Source organism: Python bivittatus, unplaced genomic scaffold, assembly GCF_059951505.1.
Source record: "Python bivittatus isolate LINGU-HERP-01145 unplaced genomic scaffold, Pbiv_v1 ctg000700_np1212, whole genome shotgun sequence".
Classification (NCBI taxonomy): domain Eukaryota; kingdom Metazoa; phylum Chordata; class Lepidosauria; order Squamata; family Pythonidae; genus Python; species Python bivittatus.
In genome coordinates, this window is record NW_028277098.1 from 21,548,241 (window position 1) to 21,573,629 (window position 25,389).

Genomic DNA, 25,389 nt, shown 5'->3' on the forward strand with positions numbered 1-25,389 from the left:
TCTGGCATTCCTCAGTGGTTTACCACTGAAGTACATACCAGACCTGATGCTACTTCGTTTCTGAGCCCAGACAAGAATCAATTAGATGCTATTAATTGAAAACATAGGTAGCAACCAGAACTGGGATATTTAATAAATGTGTTTGCTTATTGTCAGAAATAATAATGCCTTTTTCTCTTAAGGGATGACAAAGAGACCTTTAACCCTTCGTTTGCAAAGGGATACAATTGAAAGCAGAAGAAATTAAAAAACAAACCAACCTCACTTCAGCCACAGAGTGAGTCTGAGTTTATAGAGGTGAGAAGCACATACCTTTTTTTCCCGAATTTTATTGATGAAAGTGTTAAATATATCCTGTTGGAGAGGAAACACAAACCAAACACCAAATTAGGCTGATGTATGAATCCTCCCTGCCTTTATCTGTATAAATATGCTCTTAGAAGCATACAGTCAGGTCCAGAAATATTGGGACATCGACACAATTCTAACATTTTTGGCTCTATACACCACCACAATGGATTTGGAGTGAAACAAACACAATGTGCGTTAACTGCAGACTGTCAGCTTTAATTTGAGGGTATGTACATCCAACTCAGGTGAACGGTGTAGGAATTACAACAGTTTGCATATGTGCCTCCCACTTGGTAAGGGACCAAAAGTAATGGGACAGAATAATAATCATACATCAAACTTTCCCTTTTTAATACTTGGTTGCAAATCCGTTGCAGTCAATCACAGCCTGAAGTCTGGAATGCATAGACATCACCAGATGCTGGGTTTCATCCCTGGTGATGCTCTGCCAGGCCTCTACTGCAACTGTCTTCAGTTCCTGCTTGTTCTTGGGGAATTTTCCCTTCAGTTTTGTCTTCAGCAAGTGAAATGCATGCTCAATGGGATTCAGGGTGATTGACTTGGCCATTGCATAACATTCCACTTCTGTCCCTTCAAAAACTCTTTGGTTGCTTTTGCAGTATGCTTTGGATCATTGTCCATCTGTACTGTGAAGCGCTGTCCAATGAATTCTGCAGCATTTGGCTGAATGTGAGCAGATAATATTGCCCGAAACACTGCAGAATTCATCCTGCTGCTTTTGTCAGCAGTCACATCATCAATAAATACAAGAGAACCAGTTCCATTGGCAGCCATACATGCCCACGCCATGACACTACCACCACCATGCTTCACTGATGAGGTGGTATGCTTAGGATCATGAGCAGTTCCTTTCCTTCTCCATACTCTTCTCTTCCCATCACTCTAGTACAAGTTGATCTTGGTCTCATCTGTCCATAGGATGTTGTTCCAGAACTGTGAAGGCTTTTTTAGATGTCGTTTGGCAAACTCTAATCTGGCCTTCCTATTTTTGAGGCTCACCAATGGTTTACATCTTGTGGTGAACCCTCTGTATTCACTCTGGTGAAGTCTTCTTTTGATTGTTGACTTTGACACACATACACCTACCTCCTGGAGAGTGTTCTTGATCTGGCCAACTGTTGTGAAGGGTGTTTTCTTCACCAGGGAACGAATTCTTTGGTCATCCACCACAGTTGTTTTCCGTTGTCTCCCGGGTCTTTTGGTGTTGCTGAGCTCACTGGTGCGTTCCTTCTTTTTGAGAATGTTCCAAACAGTTGTTTTGGCCATGCCTAATGTTCTTGCTATCTCTCTGATGGGTTTGTTTTGTTTCTTCAGCCTAATGATGGCTTGCTTCACTGATAGTGACAGTTCTTTGGATCTCATCTTGAGAGTTGACAGCAACAGATTCCACATGCAAATAGCACACTTGAAATGAACTCTGGGCCTTTTATCTGCACATTGTAATTGGGGTACTGAGGGAATATCACACACCTGGCCATGGAACAGCTGAGAAGCCAATTGTCCCATTACTTTTGGTCCCTTAACAAGTGGGAGGCACATATGCAAACTGTTGTAATTCCTACACCGTTCACCTGAGTTGGATGTACATACCCTCAAATTAAAGCTGACAGTCTGCAGTTAACGCACATTGTGTTTGTTTCATTCCAAATCCATTGTGGTGGTGTATAGAGCCAAAGATGTTAGAATTGTGTCGATGTCCCAATATTTCTGGACCTGACTGTATTTGAAGAAAATCTCCCATATGGGTAGACAGTGTACTTACTGGAGCTGATGCAGCCCTTCTGCGTCTACAGTTTCTTGTGTTCTGTTAAAGTAAAAATATTATAAAAATGAAATGAAAACAACAATTTTATGTGTTTTAAATCATGCCTGTGCAACGTCAGATGGATCTATACAGCTGGGTTTCCCCACTTCTGCCGTGCAGTCCCAAAAAAGCAAAATGGAGACTTCTGAAGTTCCAATCACACACTGCACATAGTAGATGGAATATATTTCTTAATGGCTCATATACTTGCTGCAAATCCATTCATATTAATTTTAAAGAAATTATAGAAAGGTGAGGGGTTCAAATGCAACATGACATTGTGGAACAATGAGTCATCAGCAATTTGATAACAGTGAGCAATTATATGACAGTTTTGTGCTATAACAAGGCATTCCTGTTCAATTGACCACAAATGACTCTGTTGCTTTTTACTTCAATAACAGTGACTATTCCCCAAAACAGAACATCCTAACTTTCCCTTCAACTTGGCTTATTTTATCAGGAAGTGATACAGAAAAATGCTGGTAGAAGGTTCTTTTAAGCAGCACAGACTCTGTCAAAATAGGCCCTACTGTAGCATTCTGCAACTTGGTGAGTTCACAATGTCTTGTATTACAGTTCCTGGAATTTCAAACAGCAAACCAATAATCCATTCAGAATATTGTAATCTGATGAAGAATACTAGAAAATCCACACAGCCACAAGATGGCAGCAAAGAGGTACAGGAAACACTAACTCTAATAGGTATACACAGTTTTGCAGCCCTAATTTGATAGCCCTATAATTCAATCCATCTGGAAGTCTTGCCTACTCATTCATTACAAAAGCCTGAACACTCTGAGTAGTGGCATTCATAGGGTTAGAAAACCATGGGTTCAAAATAAGTAAAAGCTATTGCGGGAAAAGCCAAGACAGTTGAAGTGTTCTTTCCTGAGTTTTGGAAAAATCCTTCCTCAAAGAAATTTAAAAACACACAAAAAGGACACTATTTTAACAAAAAATCGTTAAATATTTTGTAATTGTTGGTTTTTCTTGAGAAAGGATTTTTCCCAAATGCATAGAAATAAATACAAACTCATAATGGAACGTAGAATTTTTTTTTCCCCTTGCAGGGCTTTCTTACGTTAGCCGAGTTTTGATCTGCTAAGGAGTAAATGTAAACTTCAGAGATCAGCAAGGGAAAGCACAATAAATTAATTCATATTTTAAATGATTAATTCTTTTGATGGAACACAATTACCCCATAGTTAGCACACAGTTTAAGGTTCAGACAAATGAGGTTAAAATGTAATTAATCTAGAACGAAGTTCCTGATCTCATCCAGGCTGTGCCAGAGTAGGAAAAAAACAGGGCTACACTCATTCTCATCACTATGAAAACTGTTTTATCACAGGGATAGGCAACTTCATTATGGCTAGTGACGGAAATTGCAGATTCATAACATCATGATGTTTAAATATAGTAAGCATTGACTGGTGTGGGTCTTCTGGGTTGTGTGGCCGTGTTCTGGAAGTTTTGTTTCCTCATGTTTCGCCAGCACCTGTGACCGGCATCTTCAGAGTGCAGGAGCACAGACAGGAGCTGGGCACAGAGAGAACTGCTCCTGTCTGTGCTCCTGCACTCTGAAGATGCCGGTCACAGGTGCTGGCGAAATGTTAGGAAACAAAACTTCCAGAACACGGCCACACAGCCCAGAAGACCCACACCAGCCATCGTATGCCGGCCGTGAAAGCCTTCGACAATACATAGTAAGCATTTCTGAGGGATATTGCATTACACCTTTGTTTTATTTGAGTACTGTAATAAGTAAAAAGTTAGCATTTCAAAGGCAAAATGCTACTTCTTTTGTATCCGTTGTCCTGTACTTACTTCACCACAGCCTTTGCTGTTGTAGCCTCCACTAGTGTGGGAGACCTGCCAAGGAAATAAAGGAATAGATACAATTATTTCTTATAATGAGACAGCCACTTAAATATTATAGGCTAAGGAGCCTGGAATTAAAGAACTATGCAAGTGTGTCTTATCCAAGATGATCAGCCGTATTGACCAAGAATAAAAGAAAAGAGTTACTCTGGGACTTAGGATATATATTTTAGAAAAGTTTGTACCTGTCTAGATAGATAGATAGATAGATAGATAGATAGATAGATAGATAGATAGATAGATAGATAGATAGATAGATAGAGGGTACTTTTTACATTCAGAACAGAAATAAACATTAGTGCTATTTTTTAAGAAATAGTTTAAATCCCTCCATATGTACCATGAAATATATTATCTATGCATTGCTCCCATAGAATCCGCCCCATCCACCCTGTACAGAAAATACATTATAAAACTATTAATATAATTTCACAAAGCTTTTTATATTCAGAAGTTGCAATAAATAGAAATCCTCATTTTTATTTCTATTATCTATTACTGTAGCACATTTTCTACACACATTATACAGTAACACCGTTTTACCTGTCCGTATTGGCTGCTGCTGCTGCCGTAGGATCCGCTCTGTGCACCCTGTGCAGAAAATACATTATAAAACAATTAATATAACTGCGCAAGGCTGCTTTTTATATTCCGAAATTGCAATAAACAGAAGCGCTCCTTTTATTATATTCAGAAGCTGCAGTAAATAGAAGGGCTCGTTTTTATCTATTACTACAGCATTTTTTCTACACACATTGTACCAGAACACACCCTTACCTGTCCATATTGGCTGCTGCTACTGCCATAGGATCCGCTCTGTATAGAAAATACATTATAAAACAATTAATATAACTGCACAAGACTGCTTTTTATATTCAGAAGCCGCAAAAAATAGAAACGCTCATTTCTAGTTCTATGCTTATATTTCAGAAGCTGCAAAACACTCATTTTTATCTACTATTCTAGCCCTTTTTCTACACACGTTATATGATAACACAGCCTTACCTGTCCGTATTGGCTGCTGCTCCCATAGGATCCGCTCTGTGTACCCTGTGCAGAAACCATACAAAATGAGAAATTAATATTAATATATCTATTCAAAATGCTAGCACTGCACCTCTCTATATCTTAAAATAAAAAAGGACTTAAAATACAATCATGTAAATCCCAAGCTATATTTTAATATAAAGTATAAATATAAAAATATGAATATATTTTCAATATAAAATCAATTTTATTTTAAATAAATCCCCTTCTTCCTGCTAGGGATCTAAGTTGTATCATCTGCTTCCCAAGGAGCCAACTTCTGAAGGCTGCTTCTGCCAGTAAGTTTGCCTGTGGCTTTTCTTGTGGCAGGGTCTGGTCCGTCCCCTTGGAAACTTGGCCAAGGAGTCTTTTCCCCTTCTAGGGTGGTCTGCTGCCCAGAAAGATACATTGGTGCTGCACCTTGTGCAGATGGTATTCCCCAAACAAGCTTTGAGAGGAACATCACAGGATTCCTCCTAGGACAGATACCTGAGGACTGGCAGGAACAAGATTATGATCAGTTGAATCTGTGGGGCTGATAGAGTAGGGAAACTTATGGTATTGTCCTCTGGGCAATACAGGAATATGGGCTTCAGCACGTCCTCATTTGTCTCTGGGAGTTTATTGGCTGCCCTCGTGTGTGCACCCCAAGGGCCTCACCTCTAGAATCTGTGATGTCCAGGGGAGGGGGTATCCAAAAAGTCAAGATGGTGGTCATCACTGTGCAAATGAAGACTTCACACTTTTCTATATAAAAAGACGCCGGGCTTCAAACTCCCATCTTGACCTTTTTCATCCCTCTGGTGGAGGCTCCTGCCCCTTATTAGTAGACACTGGTGTGTTTTCAAGACTCCCGTGAACAAATCTAAGCCTTTCAAACCAGCTTTGCATTTTCTAGCTGAGGACTTTCTTCTCTCCCCTCCTGGACTGTTTAGGCATTGGATTCAACATCTGGCCTCCCTTCCACAGCAATGACATAACTCCTGCTTTGGCTTGATCTATGTATAGAATTGCTCTGCTCATCTCTGGCTAAGCCACATGTTGCCATATTAGATATTAGAAATATACTCTATTTTAAAATATAGTTGTACCTGTCCATACTGGCTGCTGCTGCCATAGGATCCACTCTGTACAGGAAATGTTTAAAAATAGGACTTTTATTTTATTTTATGATAGTCAACATCCAAAAGGGAATTTACAACAAAATTACTTTAAAAATAATTGCATACAGATAGTGTGTGTGTGTGTGTGTGTGTGTGTGTGTGTGTGTGCATTAGAGCTAAGGATGCTTTGAGATGATTTGGAAGAGAAGTTTCAGACCTCTAGCAAACAGAGAACTTTTCTGCTATTCATTAAAGTAGGCCCTCATTTTTTTCCGTGTGAGTCTGAAAGAAGCTGTGTCTGCATTAAGAATCACCTTAGTTTTAATGAATCACTTGATGGAGGTGCAGAACACGTCTGAAGTATTTTAGAACCTTATATCCTTATCTATTATGTATTACTGAGGCATATACTGTATTAAATGTATTAGCAATACCAAAAGAGTTTTTACCTGCCCGTATTGGCTGCTGCTGCCATATGATCCACTCTGTAAAGAAATTATTTATTTGCGTGCTTATTGGTTGCTTACAATATTTTTATAGACTACCCAGCTCCCAAGAGATTTGGTAATTTAAAAATTATGAAAGAATTATCTTCAATGTACACAGATATATTTATATGTTTTCTATTATGTAGTGTGTGTGAGTGAGTGAGTGTGTGTATAAAATTATAATCACCCTAAATTATGGCTCTGTTAAACTATGTCCATATCTTGGGGATGCTCAGTCTGGAGAAAAAAAGACAGGCAGATAGCCTAAGATAGGCAGATAGCTATGTTCAGATACATACAAAGAACCTGGTTAAGAACTATTTTTCATAGCACAGAAATTAGGACCAGGAATAATGGTTATAAGCCACAGATATTTAGATTTCATTTAAATATAAAGAAAAATTTCCTGATGGTAAGATCTGTAAAACAGTGGCTTGGTCTACCTAGAGAGAGACTGTGGGTTCTCAGTCTCTAGAGGTTTTTGAGACAAGGCCAGACAGCTCCTTCTCAAGGATGGTTTAATTAGTTTTCCTGCACCTTGCAAAGGGTTGGATCTAGATTATTCTAGGTTCCAACTCCACAATTCTAAATTCTGTGATTTTCGTTTATTTATTTATTTATTTATTCATTCATTCATTCATTAATTCATTCATTCATTCATTCATTCATTCCATTTATATGGCTGCCAGTCTCAAACAGGTGACTCTGGGCAGCTAACATCAATTTAAAAAAAACAGCAAAAAACAACCAAAATAATGTTATTAATTATATTTTCTATAACAAAAGAATGTGTACCTGTCCATGTTGACTGCTGCTGCCATAGGATCCACTCTGACCACGCTGTACAGAAAGTAATTAAAAATTACCCAAGAATGATAATAAATATAATTGTAGAAAGCTGCTGTATCCTCTCTTTCTACAGTATTTTTATATTTACATCTCTTTCCTAATTATTGTATCTTTTTCCTTTCCTTACTAAGTCATACAATTGGTGAAAAAGTATTCATTCCCTTTGTATATCAGGAGGATCCACACAAAGCTCTAATACCATTCACAAAATCCAAAAAGGTGCATGTATTTTTTTCTCAGAAAATTTATAATTATATATATAATATCTACACCAAAAAATTTTTTTTACCTGTCCATATTGGCTGCTGCCGCTGTAGGATCCACTTGATACACCCTGTGTAGAAAACGTATGAAGTTATGTTAATATATGCAGTTAATTTTTTTCTTTAAGAAATTCATTAATCAAAACTACAACTTCAATACCCATGTATGTCATGTGTGCTCTATATATACCAGTGTTTTTTAACCTTAGCAACTTCAAGATATGTGGACTTCAATTCCCAGAATTCCCCAGCCAGCCATGCTGGCTGAGGAATTCTGGAAGTTGAAGTCCACATATCTTGAAGTTGCCAAGTTTGAGAAACACAGTGGTACCTCGGGATACGAACACCTCTACTAACGAACTTTTTGGGTTACGACCAGCTCCGGCCGCAAAAATTTACCTCAATGTGCGAACTCCGCCTTGGGGTACAGTCATTTTTCCGCCCTGACACATGGTCCATGGCCATTTTTCCGCCCCTGACATGTGGTCCGCGGCCGTTCTCCCGCTGCGCCGTGTGGCGCCCGGCCGTTCTCCCGCCGCACCGTGCGGCGCCCGGCCGTTCTCCCGCCCCTGATGCGTGGTCCGCGGACGCCAGAATGGATTAACGGTAATTACATTGAACCTTATGGGAAAATTTGCTTCGGGGTGCGACCAAATTTGGAGGGCGGAACGGATTAACCGGACTTACATTGAACCCTATGGGGAAATTTGCGTCAGGTTACGACCAACTCGGGATACGCCCAGAGTCACGGAACGCATTAAGTTCATATCCCGAGGTACCACTGTACTGATATATACAGAGGCTCATCATTTGTGTATAGTGCCAGTTAACAGCAGAGGGCAACATTGGCTAAGATTTGAAGTCCCTCAAAGGAAAATTATTAAAGACACAAGTGCCCTTATCCCACATAGCCTATTTTCATACTGAAACTATTTTACTATGAGCTGTCTAGAACATCCCAGCCATGGATAGAATGCTTCACATTTCTGTTGATATCTTTCTCCTGCCAGAGTTGTACAATTAGGGGCAAAAAAGAAACATGTTTACCTGGGGACAGTTGCTGCCGCTGAGTATTTTACCAGAAGTAGTGCTCTGGAAGGGAAAACACATGCTGAAATGTGATATAAATGCATTGTTTTTTGGTTTTGGATTATTTTTCATTGAGAACTGCAAAACCTTCCCAAGACAAAGATTAGTCTCCTAGTGACTAGATGGACACAGCTATGTCCTCAACATTATGGAAGTAATTTGCCATTTTTTTCTGGGAAGTTTTTCAGTTTAACTTTCAGTCCTGGGATTCTCTGGTGGTCTCCCATCCATGTATGAGTCAGCCTGAGCCTGCTCAAGTTACATATTTAAGTTTGTCATTCCTTATCTTTCTTCCTTGTTAGAATCCAGATTTCCAATCATTTCAAAATAAAATATAACTTTGTAAACTGATTCAGTGTACTTCGTTGATCAGCCCCTTCCACATACATTTAGTGAAAGCTTTAAATTAAGTTTGATTAGTTATATTAAGTGAAAAGATGGGCAATTCATTTTTAATTACTTCATAAAAGATTTCCACCATTATTTGAACATTAACATGTTCATTAACATGTTAACAACATTAACTAGAAGGTATCTAGTTTAACTTAATCTCTGAAGCAATATGTTAACGTATTGCAAAGAATATATTTCCTTAGTGACTTACAGTGTCAAATATCTGATGCGTAGTTATTCTGAGATGACCAAGTATTAGTTTAAAATAGCACGTCATAGCTGAGAATGCATAGAAGGCAAATAATAGAAAGTCTTCTTTGACTAACGCTACTGTATTTTATTAAAACAAAAAGTGACTTATCACACTATTACTTAACATTCCACAATGTTGTCAAATTAATCTAAGTGCCATTTAAACCAAGTTTGGAAAAAGGGACCTACCCCATCACAAGGATTTCTGTTCCCCTGAGAATGTGAACCACTCTGTAGTAAAGCAAAAAGAAGCAAAGTCATATAGCTATTTTTAAGGGCATATCTGAATTATTGGTATTGCTATATACTGATCACATAAGTCCTTCCCTTGTGAGTCAGCATCCTGGCCTCTGTGTGGCATGAACATGCTGGAGATTGTTACCAATTGCTAGAAAAATAATGGGTCCCTGTGCTCTGTAGGTGAAGTGGCACCTATCCCCTCGGGGTGCCTTCACTGCCCCTACAGTAAAGAGTACAACTGAAGACAAAGTTCAGTTTGTTGTTCCTCCAGTTGTCCTGGTTTAAGCAGGACAGTCAAGATTGTGGAATGTTGGAGAGTATGTAAAAGTGTTCTGTAGGATTAATTGGTCTCATTACGTGATGTTGCTAGCCTCCTCCTAATACCAAGTCCTGGAACTCAACAAATATCTCTTGCAAAGTGGTGAATTCTTGCAAAATCTTGCAAAAGGATTTTGAAATCAGGCTGAGAACCCATGGTATAGAGGATGCCCTGATGAATGTAATAACAAAAAAAGAACTTAAAAAAAAAACAGTTCAAGAAGCTGAACTTTTGCTGTTTTTAAGCAGTAGAAGAATCCTTCTAATAAACAGATAATTGCTCAAGCACTGTGGTAGCACATGAAGGAACAGAAAGTATTGAAAAATAATTCACAAATTTGTGGGGATGTTAGGAGAGGAGAAAAGTTCTGTGGCAGGCACTGATGACTTCCCAACCAGTATTCAATAGCTGCCAATGACCAGTGGTAACTGGGCCAAACATCACATTAAATTTAGCATACTCATGCTAAAAGAATTGTGTGTGTGTGTGTGTGTGTGTAATCTACAACAGAAGAGGCCATTTTTCTTGTTGAAAAGATGTCTATTCTGAGTACAAAATAGGCAGAAACTGCACAGGTAAACGAAACTTAGTTGTCTGAAAACAGGTAATGGTATATAAAGGAAAGCCTACTTCATCCATTGCTACTAACAAAAAGGCTGTTGTTTCAAGGCAGTTGGTCATGAGAGTACGTGCTAGACTTCCAAGAGGAAGGGGTGGGATACTTTGACTTGTTCCCATGCTTATGTAGGCCCAAACCAGTGGCTATGAATGTATGGAGCTGCCAAAGCTCTTTAGATTAAGTCACATTGTTGGGGAAAAGAAACAAGGAAACAGAATACTTATTTACTTGTTTACTTTCTATTTGCTGACAAGAGCAATAGAAAGTAAACCCTCTCTTCCTACAAAGGAACAACTTCAGTCAGTCGTTCGTTCAGTGCAAGCTGGGACTTCGTCAAATGGCCCATCTTTTTAAGCAAGAGTAATAATTGAATATTAAAAATAGCTCATCCTGATTATTTCCAAAGACAACTGTGATAAGCCATCCAGAAAGATGAGTAGTTTTTAACAGTATACTGTTATTGTTGGCCACACAGTCAGCCAGATGTTTAGACTGGATTTGGCATTTTTATCCACCTATTGAGTCCTTCCCTAGGACCTGGGATAGGCAGATGTTGTTGTTTGATGGTGTTAAAGGTATTGTCGCAGGATGTAAGCTGTTCCAAGTAAAGTTGCCTTTTGCAATTGACTGATGGTGATTTTGTCAATGCTGATGGTCTTCAAGTGGTACTCCAGTTGTTTTGGGATGATGATGATTATCATTATTCAGACAGAACAACAAACTAAAGAGCAGCTTTTAGATGCTCTGAAACAGATTAACTGAAAGACTGATTTTACCTGGTAACCATAACCTTGCTGGGATGAACCACTCTGCAAAGAAACAAGAAACAAACACTTTCCTTTAAATACACAAAATTCTTAGTAGAAATAAAACAAGACAGTATGTTCTCTCTGGTTGCCTCCTTATAATGGCAAGCCAAGTATGGAACAAAACATTATTTAATCTTAATCAGAAAGATCAAATATTCTGATTTATACCAGCAAGCATTTTTTTTTTAACAGGAAACCCTTACCTGGCTACTTCCAAAACTTTGCTGAGATGATGATCCACCCTGAAGGAGAAACAATGAGTGGAAACGTTGTAAATGTGGATCTGTATATGAGCACCAAGGTTTATATATATATTTTTAAATGGAGACCCATGTCTATGGTTTGGGCAAGAGGACTTAAAACAGAATTAATTTCATCTAACAAAAACACTTTATAGTGACAGGCCCCAGCTGAACTTAGCCAACTGAGGATAGACTGCCTTTTGTTAACACAGTAAGAAAAGGATTCAAAATTTTGGATTTTGTATCCAAAATATTCAAAATAGAAGTGCAAATCCTAAATGGGTTTGTTTAATTTCTTCCACTTGAACAAGGCAGTTATATCATAATATTCAAGCAGAGCATGATTGTTATCTGATTTGGTGATTTATCCCACCAAATAATTTTTACACTCTCAACTTTAAAGAACTTACTTCTTGATATTTCAAAAACACATTTTGCCATTTAAGTGACCTGCATTAAATAAATGTCTCTAACTCTTTCATGACTGCATTTGGATCACATGAAAAGCCAGACTGATGGCTTAGCTGCTAGTGTATGGTCACTGACTTCCAAGTTCTCCTTGTGAGCATGGCTTCTGAACACGAAGCTGTGGCTTCTCCCAGTCCAGAGTGAGGCACAGTAACAAACCAAATATTGTTTTAAATTTTCTGGAATTGCCCTGCACACAGGAGAGTTCCAATGGAGATGACCCAGAATGTTTCTGTGTAAATTATAAACCAGTCTTGTTGTTTTGTTCAAATTATGTACAACATAACAACCTAAAATGGCAGCTTGGAAAAAAGAACTTTGGGGGATATAGGAACTTTATTCCAAAATTTATATTATGCCATTACCTTTATTAGGATTTTGTGATTTTTCTTATGGTCCCAAAGGATACCTTTGCTTTTTCTGGGCTTAGGTTATTTATTGAACATGCATTAACTATATGGATTTAGCTGTCCACATATGGCTGACTGGGGCACTATTACAATGAAAATGTATGCATGTAGATGATTTATATCTACTTCAGAGCATCCAAAGGTTTTGAAACATATTTACTGTGGAACAGGTCCAAAGAAGGGGTGTTTCTGGCTGAGTTTTTTTTTTTATCGTGCAATCAGTCTTATCTCATTCATAAAGCTTTACATAAATCCAGATATTGCTGGCTTCTGCTGGAAATTTCCCATGTTTTCCTACTGGGTTTCTTTGTATTTTTTTTCTTACCACACAAAATCTATTCAGTAGGAACAGTACACCATTCCTTTGGACTATATTAAAGGCTAAAGGTACTGAAGTGTACTGAATGCAAGAGACCCTTTACAAGCTGCGTATAGTTTTCTAATCAGTTTAACCATCCATGATGTTTTATGGGAAAATCCTGTCAAACAAGAAATAGTTTTGGAGGAAGTAAAGACAAACTGGGGAACATAGAGTGGCAGTCTGCAGCCAGGGCTCTTCTTTTTTTCCTTAACATATTTTGTTGTATAATTTCATATGAGAAAAAATCCAAATCAACGCACTTCTCAAATATTAGTGTATATCAAACTAGAATTTTAGACCAGCCTGTAATGTGGCCTATGCAAATTTTCCCAGAGAATCCTCAAGCTCAGAAGAAAATATTGCCTTTACTTTGTGTTTGGCATTCTCCCTTGCCAAAAAAGAAAGAAAGAAAGAAAGAAAGAAAGAGAGAGAGAGAGAGAGAGAGAGAGAAAGACAGACAGACAGACAGACAGACAGACAAGGGAATGCCATGGCGGTGCTGATCAGTTAAAATGTTGGGAAGATTTGACCTCAAGCAGTTTCTCCAGCACACAGCAATGCCACCCCCTGTTCAGTAATGGACTGGCATTGCTTTTTGGTTGTTTAAGCACTGGATGTCAGTTTTCTCATTGTGACATCCTTTTAATTATATGAAAGAAAACCCAGTAGTGCAAAAATGAACAGCTGCTAAATCTATGCACAGCTTGTCACTGCTTTCTCAGGGCAAAAGAATTTGGCAATTAAGGAAATTAGAAGCACGTCTTCAGAGAGTTTTGAGCAGGAATGGGCAATCTGTGCCTTTCTGACATCAAAATACAGCAGCTCCAGCCAGCCAGGGGCAAAAGATGGTGACTTTTAGTTCACCAGTATCTGAAGAACCGCAATTTCCCCTCACTGATTTAGAGAAATAAAACTCACCGGTTTACATGGATTCCTGTCATGGGTATATCCCTGAGGAAAAAAATTAAATAAACAGCTTGTTGATTGAACAGCGTGCATCAATTAATTAAAATATTGCTATCTGCACATTACAGGTTAAGTTGAGAAAAAAATGCCTCAACTGAAGACAAGATGTAGCAGTCATAATCAGAATTAAGAGTTCTTCAGCCAACAGGTTGATTCATGACTCAGAATTGATTATACAACTTTCAGTTTGAATATGAAGAATTTCCCCACATTACAATAATAGCTGGCTCACATGTAACTCTAAACTATAGTTTAACATAATGAAAACGAGCCATAGTAAGTTTCTCTTTTCTTCTTCTAATGTGGCTGAGAAGAATTTGAAAACTTTGTTTCTATTTTTTAATTAATTGTTGCTTGTCATATCATTCAAACCTAACAATAGTGTATGTAGCTAACTATGATATGTTAAAACAGGCCATTTTTATTAGTCTAGCTTAATTTAAATAAAACATGAAAGAATTTGCTGTCCTCCTTGCAGCCATGTTGGAAGAGTAAGGCAAGAGCTCAAGATTTATTCTCTTTTTCATATTATAACACCATGGTTTAAGGTTATATGCAAACTTTCCCTCTGTCAAATTGAACTACAACTATTATATTAAAACATCATTTGCATAAAGTACGGTAGAAAGCTCTCTCTTCACAAGTAGAACTTAAGAAACACTTTAGCAAGTTGTATTTGTAAAAGATTCTAACCTGACCACAAGGACTACTGCCAGTTGATATAGTAGATCCGCTGCTGCCAAATGTAGTTGATGATCCACTGCCACTAACAGAAGTAGAGGGTCTACTGCCACCAACTATAATCGAAGTTCCACTGCTACCAACTGAAGTAGAAGGTCTACCACCATCAAATGTAACTGAAGTTCCAGTGCTACTAGCGGAAGTAGAGGGTCTACCACCATCAATTATAATCGAAGTTCCACTGCCACTAGCTGAAGAAGGTCTACCACCATCAAATGTAACCGAAGTTCCACTGCCACTAACAGAAGTAGAGGGTCTACCACCAACAACTATAATCGAAGATCCACTGCCACCAACTGAAGTAGAAGGTCTACCACCATCAAATGTAACTGAAGTTCCACCCTGATGGAAGAAAAAAGATAGCACAACTAAATCATTTTTTATATGAAATGGAACATTTTTCTTTAAAAAAAAGTTATCTACAAATCCTGGTGTGAAAAAGGCATTGTCACAGAATATACAAAGACAAAGGAGGAGAAAATTAGCTTTCCGATTGCTAAAAAAAAATTTAAATTTAAGACAACAAGAAATATTTTAGACAAATGCCATATCATAAAATTGTTGAGTTCAAGAAGCACTTTATATTATATGCTTTGGGGGGGGGGGGAGAAAGAGAGAGAGGGAGAGAGAGAGAGAATCCAAAATATAGTTGTTTCGAACAAAAATCTGAACTGAGATGGACACTGGCAGACTCCAGATATCATTATTATCTGCATTGCAATGGGATCTGCACTGGTAAATAATACCATTTCTGTTGAAATACCTCCCATGATGAATGTTTTCCATAACTTCAGGGGTCATTTAGACAATTAACTTCTGCATACTTATCTGTAGCTAAACAAGGGATCACAAACAAAATTGGTCCCATATACACGAATCCTCTTGTGGATCCTACTGCTGGTTTGCATTTGACAAGTTCTCTAAAGAAACCAATTTTTCTTAGCTTAGGAGTGAGTAAAGGATTTAAAATGTCCTTCTCTGCATTTATTCTTCCAAATGAAAATTTGACAGGTATAAATTGTGATTTTTAAACATGTGGGTAGAATCCTAGCAGCCATGCATACATACATGGCTGAAAGTCTGTGGTGGAAAAGATTGCTTCTGTGAAGAAATAATGCATGGGAGGGTTTCACAAAGAATTCCTTTCCACACCTATTTTGGCCCTCCCAGAAAAAGGAGTAATTTTTTATGGGAAGGAACTGCACCACAGGTTCCTCCCATGTGCTTTAAGTTTCTTTCAGAGATTTTCAGAAGTACATAGGGAGGAATAATCCTCCAGCTTTTCCCACATTGATATGTAACATCAGAAACAGCCCTAAAAAATTCTAGTGAAGCCAACAGGATTCACGTATGACAAAAGAAATTTTACCTGAGGAACAGAAGAACCACTGCTCTGAGATGAGGAAGACTGTATAGTCTGTCAAGAAAGTAGAAATATATTTTTGAATTATAGACCCCAAACTTGGGACTTTACTGTATAAATTATTATGGATGTATTGAACGTGGAGAGCAGCAAAAACTATCATTCCTCACTTCTGAAAACACAGTGCAACTCCAGATTTTCAGTCTTGGGGTCCCTATATATATATATTGCTTTCTGTTTATGAGCTACCTCTGAATCAGCATAATGGAAAGACGGATTTTGCATGGTCAATGTTTTGCGATGTGTTAAAAATGAGGCCAAATTTGCTGTTTCTCTTTCTGCATTTTTTCTTTTTCATACTTTTTTTATATTAAAGCAATGCATTTTTTTTAAAAGGTGCACAAAAGGTACACATTTCATAGTGTGTATCAAATGCCATATCGCTCCATAGGAGTAAAAACAGAGCTTCAGTCTTGAGAATATATTTACCAATTTACAGGCTTGGCTGTTGTAGGAAGAGGAGGTCTGTTTAAAAAAAAAAAAAAAGGAAACCATTATTTGGAAACGAAATGATGGAATAATTAGAAGCCAGAGAGTACCTCTAAAGCATATTACAGGTTATATGCATGTCTTTATATTTCATATTTTCATGGAATGCTTTTGGTATTATTTTATAGTTGCAGAAATCCAACATTTGAGTGTTGTTACAGAGATGCTCTGATGACAAGTCAATTCTTGAGTGACCTATCCAGTAGTTGCTGTTTAGCACATCTTCCCTGCTGTCTTGGCTTTTAGATGACAAGACCAGTCATCCTTGGTTTAGTATCCTTTGGCAAATGGCAGGATGCTAATGCTCAGTAATCTCCATATGCCTTGCTGCTGTCACCACCTTCGCCACCAGCTGTGATTCAGCAAGGAACAGCAAACAGTATTGCCTGTAATCATGTTTTCTTCATCTTCTAGAACAAGGAAAAGCAGCTGCTTGTCCCTGCTCACCCACATACTGATGTTATGCTAGAGAGAATACCCCCTGCTCATGGATCCAGACCACAGTCCCTGAGGAAAGAGGTCTTCTCTTTTTATTCAAAGCTGAGATTAAATGCTCATTGTCATTTGTTGCCCACTGTAGGATAGTGAAACATCAGCTTCACGTATGCCCAGATAAACCATCTAGTCAAGCCTAAAAGCAAGAATTAAGGTGGAAGATTGGAAAGTTAAGTCTAGCCCATAGTTACCTGGTGCACTTTTATTAGTGAGAGTAGACTTGAACCTGGTTTTAGTCCAACACTTTAACCCCGTGTTTCTCAACCTCAGCCACTTTAAGATGTGTGTACTTCAACTCCCAGAATGCATGCTGGTTGGGGAATTCTGGGAGTTGAAGTCCATACATCTTAAAGTGGCTGAAGTTGAGAAACACTGCTTTAACCATTATACTACACTGGCTCTCTAGTCACAGCTATTTAGACCTTTGATTCTAGACTTAGCTATCAAGCCTAGCAGCCAAGGACAGATTTATCCTCCCTTAATTTGCCTATTCATCCATCAAAAACTATCTAACAGGTAACTATCAAACTATATTGATTCAGTGATGTTAATGGTGAGACAGAGTTTACCTTATCACAAACTTGCATAGGTTGCCCACTCTAGGGAAAAATAATAGAAGCCATTTTAAAAACAAGAAGCATTTCAATAGCTATGTTACAAATAATATGTTAGAAGAATATGTTGGAAGAAAATCTGATGCCGCATACAATTATGTTTGCTTTTCCTGTTAAAATAACTTAATCTCTTGAACATAAATCTTAATTGGTTCTATTCTGCTAAGTGGAATTAGGAAGCTCATAATATAGAAGCAAGCTGATCATTATAGTGAAGTAAAAACAAAACCTCAGGAAATACAGAGAGAATACCAAAAACATTCTCTGAGAAAAATGAATGGGTATCAAGAAGAGTAATGCTTTTTAAAATATTAAAGTGTGAGCAAAATGTAGAACTAAGAGGGAACTGTAGATGCTCCAGGCCAGCTTTCCCTAACCTGGTATGAGCCTGAAGTACTAGGATTACAATTATTATAATTTCCAATGATCAGATTGATCAAGAATTTAGGCATTGTAATTTCTGTTCATCTAGAGCAGGCTAGGGAATTCTGAGAGTTGAAGTCCACCCATCTTAAAGTTGCTAAGGTTGAGGAACCCTGATCTAGAGGGTACTAGGTTGGGGAAAATTAAGAAAATTAAACTCTTAACTGAATCAAGGTTTCACTTCTTATCCTTAATTATCTGTCTTCAACATCTGGGAACTGGTGGCTAAATCAGATCTGCATATGGAAGAAGCCGGGACTAAATTCTTAGGATTTTCCACCAATTATTTTAGGATTGCCTGTCCTACTCTCAAAATTCTTAATTAAAGTGCTCCTCCAGTACAATTAACTGCAGCTGCTCTTCTTTCTGTAAGTTAAAATTAGTTAACACAGCTTCACATGCTAGGCAGATCCAAATCTGGATTAAAACTCCTAAATGTTTTCATAGAGTTAGAAAGAGCTATAGATTAGAAAGTCATCTCAAAGTTGCCCACCAAGTGTCCAGTATCAGATTCGGGATTCTGAACACTGGTGTTGCCCTAAACTATGTTTTGTGTTAATAATGGCTTAAACAAGTCATGGTAGCCTGAACCACATTCTGGAAGCCCAAGCCAAGCAACTTTATGTCTTAGGATGTGAATGTAGTTATTGTATAACATTCGTGGAAACAAAAAGGTCAAGATATGTTTTTGAACGTTGCAGGGTAGTGATCCAAGGCACATTAGCAAGGAACATAACCTTGATGAATTTATCAATTCCAGGGTTGAATGCAACTAAACAATAGTTACCTGGATTGTAATACGGATATCACTTTGAGGACTTGAACCCTGCAGAAGAAAGCAACAATTTTACAAAACATTAGTTGTAGAATACCCTACAACTCCTTTTACAGAGATTTACTCTACATTTAATCATCTCTTTGCAGCCCTCAGTTCCCATAGCTATCCATCAGCATATCTAAGGATTATGGGATCCTGGGGCACTGACAAACCACTGAACCACTGTTTATCCACAAAATTTTTCATTCTTCCTAAATGTAAACAGTATATTTTCCTAAATGCAGATATTAATTCTAGAATATTGCTTACTGATGCTGTTCCATTCTCACACATCCAAAAGGTGACTAGTAATTTTTAACTCTGACCTGCCCAGTTTACAACCCAATCAACCAAACACAGCCACCATATAGGGTGTGAGGTATCACTTAAGAAAAAGGTTTGCCATATGTTGTGATCTGTTGTGTTGTTATTTATCTCTATCCCAGCAGCCCATTTTTGCAGCTTTATCAAAAATTCCAGTAGTTTGGACAAACAATCGGTAGCTAATATTCATTTGGGGAATTACAGATCGTGAAGACCTGCATTCATATGTGCACAAAATTAAGGTCATGACAAAAACTGATCCAAATTTAGAGTCCACCAATTGATTGGTTTGCAACCAGTATTTGAACTGTGAGAACACCAGCCAATCAGAACTTCTCTCCACTTAGAATTTAGAACTTGTCAGGGGCTGAGTTTATTCCAAGAGTCAGTATCCAGGATATAATAGATCCTCTCTCTTCCTTCACAATGAGAAAATCAAAAAACCTCCTTTGCTTTGCCCGGTGCTATTGTGTAATCCCTGTGAAATATGTTATCTTGGTAATTACTGATAGGAGAGCAAGCCAGCAGAGATCCACTGTAAGGGTTTTCCAGAGTTTGTCTGAATAAAACAGCTGGGAAGGCAGAAGAGGATGGGGAATCATAGCAGGCAATCTGCCCGTGAGAAGGTAAATGTCCATAAACAAAAGATGATCCTAAATTTCATAGGTAATTGAAGTAAGGGAGAAAAAAGCATCTTCAAAGGGTGATTAAGAACTGTTTTTAGGTCATGCAGAGCATGTATAACAGCAGCACCAGAGAAAATCATTGTGTGGTAAGGCTCAAAGAAAACTTACTTGACAAAAACAATTCATGCAGTAACTATTTCTCAACTCAAAAAGAAAGAAACATTTCTTTTATTGGGTTGAAAATACTATTTATATTGTCATATGCTGAAATAATCTGTGAGGCAAAAAGTGTTCATTGCCTACCATTTGGGGGTGACATATCAAAGGGGCTTTGTTTTCAGTCATTTAACCACATGTTAATAATTAAATACAGATAAAGAAAATAAAAATCACCTTCCTTTTAAAGGGCAAGTGTGCACTCCAACCATCAAGAGGAACAGTTCATAACCAAGTTTAATCTGAGGTCTTGTGAATGAGATCAGTGGGAGTGGCAAAGCCTAATTAGGTTTCTCAGCAGATGGCACTGTTGCCATTAGAATGAGACAATTCCCGCTTTTTTTTCTGTGGTCTCCCACATCCCTTCAAAATCTCTTCCATAAGATCCCCTGTTACAGATGCTGAAGGTTAACAGGAGGTCACAAGGATGAAGGAGAAGAAGAGAAGTCCACACTCATGTCATCTCAGATTTCATTCAAAGTTACACGCTGGTATTGGTTCAGTACTGAAATTTCTAACTTGATATACCTGCTCTCCTTCAAAAACAAAACACAACCACTGCAGATGGAACCCTGCAAGATCATGGCTTGTTTTCATAGCACCAGCAAGTTATATTGTAGCCAGATAGCTTACTCCATACCCCTACAGTGATATGTGCAAGTCCCTCAATTCAGTATAGTAATTTGCCACAAAATCGAACAATGGAATCTAGATATCAATTGCTTCTTTGAAACACTGAAAGGTGTAACTGAGAAAAGAAATCATACCTGGCTCTGGATCTTGTCACTGTATTTAGTGCTCTGCAAAGGAACAGACATTAATTACTGTATTTCTTTGTAGATTAATCTTTGTGGTATGGAAATATATACTGTATGCATCTTACCCCAGTTATTTTAAGTTTACAATAATTTCTCTTCTACATATGAATCACCCTTTTCATATCTGGATATGAATTTATTTATTTATTAATTTAAAAAATTGTATAGCCGCCCATTTTATGCACCCATAATCCTAGATGACTTGCAAACAAGAATAAAAACAGTTAAAAGCATAAAAACCAGCACAAAAACTCCTGGCAACACCCCCTCCCAAACAACTACTGGGGCTCCAGTCTCATACTATCTCAGTGCCTGTGGAACAAGCCAGGTCTTCCAGGCTTTTCAGAAGATTAGGAGGAGAGGGGCCTGCCGGATCTTGGGGAAGGATGTTCCAAGGGGTGGGGGCTGCTACCGTAAAGGTGCCCTCACTAGGTCCCGCTAGATGGCAACATTTAAGGCAAGGGACCTGGAGTGTGTCCACCCTATCTGACCTGGTAGAATGGGCAGCCACTCTCAGGGAGAGGTGGTCCCACAAATAGATGCATTTGAATGTACAGTATACAGGTAGTCCCTGGATTAAGAACGCTTGGTTTAAGGATGACCATAGTTAAGAACAGAACTTATTGTAGCAAAATTCAAGTTAAATACATAGTGATTCAAGTTAAATACACAATGGTTCAAGTTAATGACACAATACTACTTATACAGCATTATACAATAATACTGTACTGGCTTACATACAAATTTGACTGAAGGACAGACCCTGGGAATGGAACTCGTTCTTAAACTGGGGACTACCTGTAATCTATGGACAGACTGTATAACACATATAACAATAATATGTGAAATCAAAACAACTGTACAAAATGCTCCAAGAATCACAAGACACACTGCCAGCATTTGTTCATAAAGATTGTATGACAGTGGCAAATTGGAGCAATTAGCATATAAGCCAGCTGGCTTTATGTAAATCTTAAAGTGTTTGTATCATCTGGATGATATTACTCACATGCTCTTGTTCCTCCTGAACATTTCACCATTATACCGAAGCTGGTGTTCTGAACAAGTGATTACAAACTAACCATGCAGAATATTAAATCCTGGCTTATTCCTCATTTTCACATCTGATAGAGAACTCCTGCATCAACAATTGATAGTATGTTTCAAATAAAGCAAAGAAAAAAAAATGTTTACCTGAATATGCTTGTAGGGGGAATTGGCAAGTTGCTATAAAAAAAATGAAAAAAAAAAATTTGAACTCTCTATACCACTCTAATAATGTGTCCATGTGTATTGGCAGCATGGAAGGTCAGCAATATATTTTAAATGGAGTACTAGCAACAAACTGACTTGCGCCCAATCAAGGAAACAGAAGCACTCTTACCGATGTATATGTTGTACGCTGTGAAGAAAGAAAGGAAAAAAAAAGAATAATTAAGAACAATACTTGCGAGAAAAGACTCTCTGTTCAACTAGCCAGCAAAAAGACCTTCACATGATCAGCAATTTCCAATTAGACATTCACTTTGCATTCTTTTACATTAATAAAAATTCAAATACCACACATTTGAAAAAGTTAAAGAATTAAAAAATAGGGCTTACTTCAGGTGGGAAGGGCTTTGTAGGAGGATAAACTACAACCTGTCAAAAATCAACATAGTTAAAAGTTAGATTCTGTTTAACTTAAAGGACAGAAGTCCTTTAGTATTTATTTGTTCACTATTATAAATTTGTTTAAAAATGGAATGAATGGGAAAATATATTTGGGAAAACCTGTCTTGTAAAACCTTTTAATTTTTTATACTAGAAAAAAGAAAACTAGGAAATGGCAGGGGGGTTCAGAGCTATTCTTCCCAAATAACTAAAACTGTATCTTGAAAATAAGAAGGAAAAGCATATAATTATTTCAATTTTTCTATAATGTAAGTATATTTTATTGTTAGGGTCATTTTACATAGAAACAGTGCCATGCTGCCTTATGAAAATCGATGGGTACCTTGTCACTGATTTCAATGAGAAAGAAGAATTGTAACTATAGTTATAGCTATGCCTATCAGATATTAGCGTCAATAGTGCCTGAATGAACATCAAATGTGCATCTGTATTCACCTTAGCTATGTGCCTAGGTACTACACAGAGCAGGGAAGACTAATTTGCATCTAGACTATGACAATAAAAATCTCAGAGAGCTAAGTATAATAGATTCAGATCAGTAGCATAGGGGAAACAGGCTTATAGCATAGACTTTTGCTTGACATCCCAGGGCTGAATTTGTGAAGGCTGTGAGTTCTTCACAAAACTGCACTTGTGTAGCATTGCCCCAAATCCCATCATATTAATGTACATAAATGGATACTATAGAGTTTACTAATACTATAATGAGTTTATGCATTGATTGGAGGCCTCAAGAAGTTTTGGATTTCATCTCCACTAGACCCAGATATAGTGGCCAACAACAAGGGATTGTGGGAGGGCACTGAGTTCCTAACTCTGGGTTAGACGTAGAAGCTGAGAGGGCACTCTCTTTTGACAAATTAGGACCAACACCCTGAAGTTCTGGAGAGCACCTGTCTAAAAGAGAGAAATAATCTGAACTAATGTTCTTTCTGTGCCAGATCTGAACTAAAAGTAGAGGAATAAGGAGCTTCTACTATATATTGTAACATCTTATGGGGGAGGGGGAAGGGAAAGGGGAGGGGGAGAGAATGGCTAGCATTTCACTGTTCCACTACTAATTGTCCCCATCCCTCCAATAAGGGGGCAGCCTTTACAAAATGGCCAAGGCAGACTGGAAACTGGTGGCAGGAAGAGATGCCCCCCAAAGCACACCCGAGTCAGTTGGAACAGTATAAGATGGAGCGAAGAACAACAGGCAAACCAGATTGCCTGCATAGCTTGCCCCAGTGGTTTTGATGTGGAGCAAGAGAACCTGGGTAGAAATTGCCACCCAGAAGGCTAAGGATGGGCTGAAGATGACATCATCTGTTCTTGTCCTCCTGAAATAGAAGGTGGGGATCAACCTCAGATAACTAATTTTGGGTGCCACAAAAGGGCAGCAAGTTATTGGCAATGATACCTATTTTCATGTTTTTTTGTTTGCTTTACTGATGGGGGCAGGGGGAGAGTTTTTTTCTGCTTCATTTGTCAGGGCTTAGGTTTGATGCAATTTGGTGTGGGGGGGTGGGGGGGTTTACTGATTCACCATAGGCAACCAAATGTCTTGGCCCATCTTTTCATGAGGCTAATATAATCAATCTACTCCTAGCTTTAGCTATACTTAGGCAGGATAATGATGCAGATTGAAGACCAGAAGAGAAGTTGGTTGCAAGGAATGTTTGCATTTTTAATAGAAGATCCTACATAAGGATATTTCAATGTTATTTCAATGTTTTAGTTCACAAGAAGAACCTACCTTCCCTTTATCTGAAATAGTTGAAACAGACTGTAAGAAAAACAAAACGCAAGTATTATATTTTGTTGATTGTTCCATCACCAGGGGTCATCAAGGAGCAGTTTACGCCTCCCCTTGGACAACTGTTCCATACAGGGGCACCTCCAGGAGTGAGGGGTATCAGAAAGTCAAGATGGTAGCCAAAACTGTACAGTCAATGCCCCACCTCTTTATAATTTCCCCCTGTAGAAACCCCTGGTTTCATATATGTAGGGGATACAGAGTTAACCTTGAAGAAGATACGCAGCAGTTGTTAGGAAAACATGAACGTAGCCCGGAAAAGCAGGAAGAGATGAGAAAGAATTTCAATATAGCCCTGCCTTGACTGTTTTTAATTTAAGAGGGAGGAAGGAAGGGAAACAGAAACACCGTCCGGCTTTCCAGATTCTGTTATTATAGTCTATATCAATAGAGTTCTAATATTTCTTGTAGTGTCTGTTTCCTGAACTAGTCTACCCTGAAAGGCTAGCAATATACCAGTCTAGGAAACCCCACCACCACATATTTTGGAAACCTTTAACACAGCAGTTGATTTCTAAACCCTTACCTGTCCATATGTGCTGCCGCTGCTGCTGCTAGTGTCTATGCCTCCCTGCAAATAGAATAAAGTCAAGTGTAAATAGAACTGGCAAGAATTTAGATTTGCATTTATTACAGGATGTTTTTGTTCATTAGTATTTAACTTAAATCTCAGCTTAAGGCTAGGATCCTATGGGTCTTTAGACGTTTTTGGACTACAATTCCCATAGTACTGATCTTTGGCTAAGCGTATTGGGATCAAGGAGAGTGGGAGTCCATTAACAACTAAAGAGCCACAGGTTTCCAATTTCTGAACCCTGAGTGAGACCTTTGGGAAATCCGTGGGAGAACTTATAATTATTTTCTACATTTAAGCAAATCTAAATGGAATGATGCTGAAAATACAGCATCAAGATTATGACAGGGTACTTCCCATTCAATATTTTTCACTCTTTAGGATTGGATCTGGACCTGAC

The 25,389-nt window shown here is 38.1% G+C and overlaps 1 protein-coding gene across 1 annotated transcript in view; it reads right to left on the bottom strand.

The window, feature by feature from the left end:
* The window catches only part of LOC148214141 (uncharacterized), a 69,100-nt gene that overhangs the window by 33,055 nt on the left and 10,656 nt on the right, over positions 1-25,389 (bottom strand). Inside the window, exons 10-36 of the mRNA XM_088153337.1 lie at positions 24,942-24,986; positions 24,356-24,385; positions 22,546-22,584; positions 22,328-22,345; positions 22,138-22,170; positions 20,893-20,925; positions 18,930-18,968; positions 17,675-17,704; positions 16,551-16,586; positions 16,054-16,115; positions 14,651-14,879; positions 13,910-13,942; positions 11,714-11,752; positions 11,478-11,510; positions 9,713-9,754; positions 8,837-8,881; positions 7,816-7,860; positions 7,473-7,517; positions 6,639-6,674; positions 6,178-6,213; positions 5,056-5,110; positions 4,924-4,960; positions 4,838-4,874; positions 4,604-4,651; positions 4,007-4,051; positions 2,135-2,176; positions 313-354 (exon numbers count right to left, since the gene is read on the bottom strand). Of these exons, the coding sequence (XP_088009463.1) occupies positions 313-354; positions 2,135-2,176; positions 4,007-4,051; positions 4,604-4,651; positions 4,838-4,874; positions 4,924-4,960; positions 5,056-5,110; positions 6,178-6,213; positions 6,639-6,674; positions 7,473-7,517; positions 7,816-7,860; positions 8,837-8,881; positions 9,713-9,754; positions 11,478-11,510; positions 11,714-11,752; positions 13,910-13,942; positions 14,651-14,879; positions 16,054-16,115; positions 16,551-16,586; positions 17,675-17,704; positions 18,930-18,968; positions 20,893-20,925; positions 22,138-22,170; positions 22,328-22,345; positions 22,546-22,584; positions 24,356-24,385; positions 24,942-24,986 (1,254 nt within the window). The remainder of the gene's footprint in view (positions 1-312; positions 355-2,134; positions 2,177-4,006; positions 4,052-4,603; positions 4,652-4,837; positions 4,875-4,923; positions 4,961-5,055; positions 5,111-6,177; positions 6,214-6,638; positions 6,675-7,472; positions 7,518-7,815; positions 7,861-8,836; positions 8,882-9,712; positions 9,755-11,477; positions 11,511-11,713; positions 11,753-13,909; positions 13,943-14,650; positions 14,880-16,053; positions 16,116-16,550; positions 16,587-17,674; positions 17,705-18,929; positions 18,969-20,892; positions 20,926-22,137; positions 22,171-22,327; positions 22,346-22,545; positions 22,585-24,355; positions 24,386-24,941; positions 24,987-25,389) is intronic.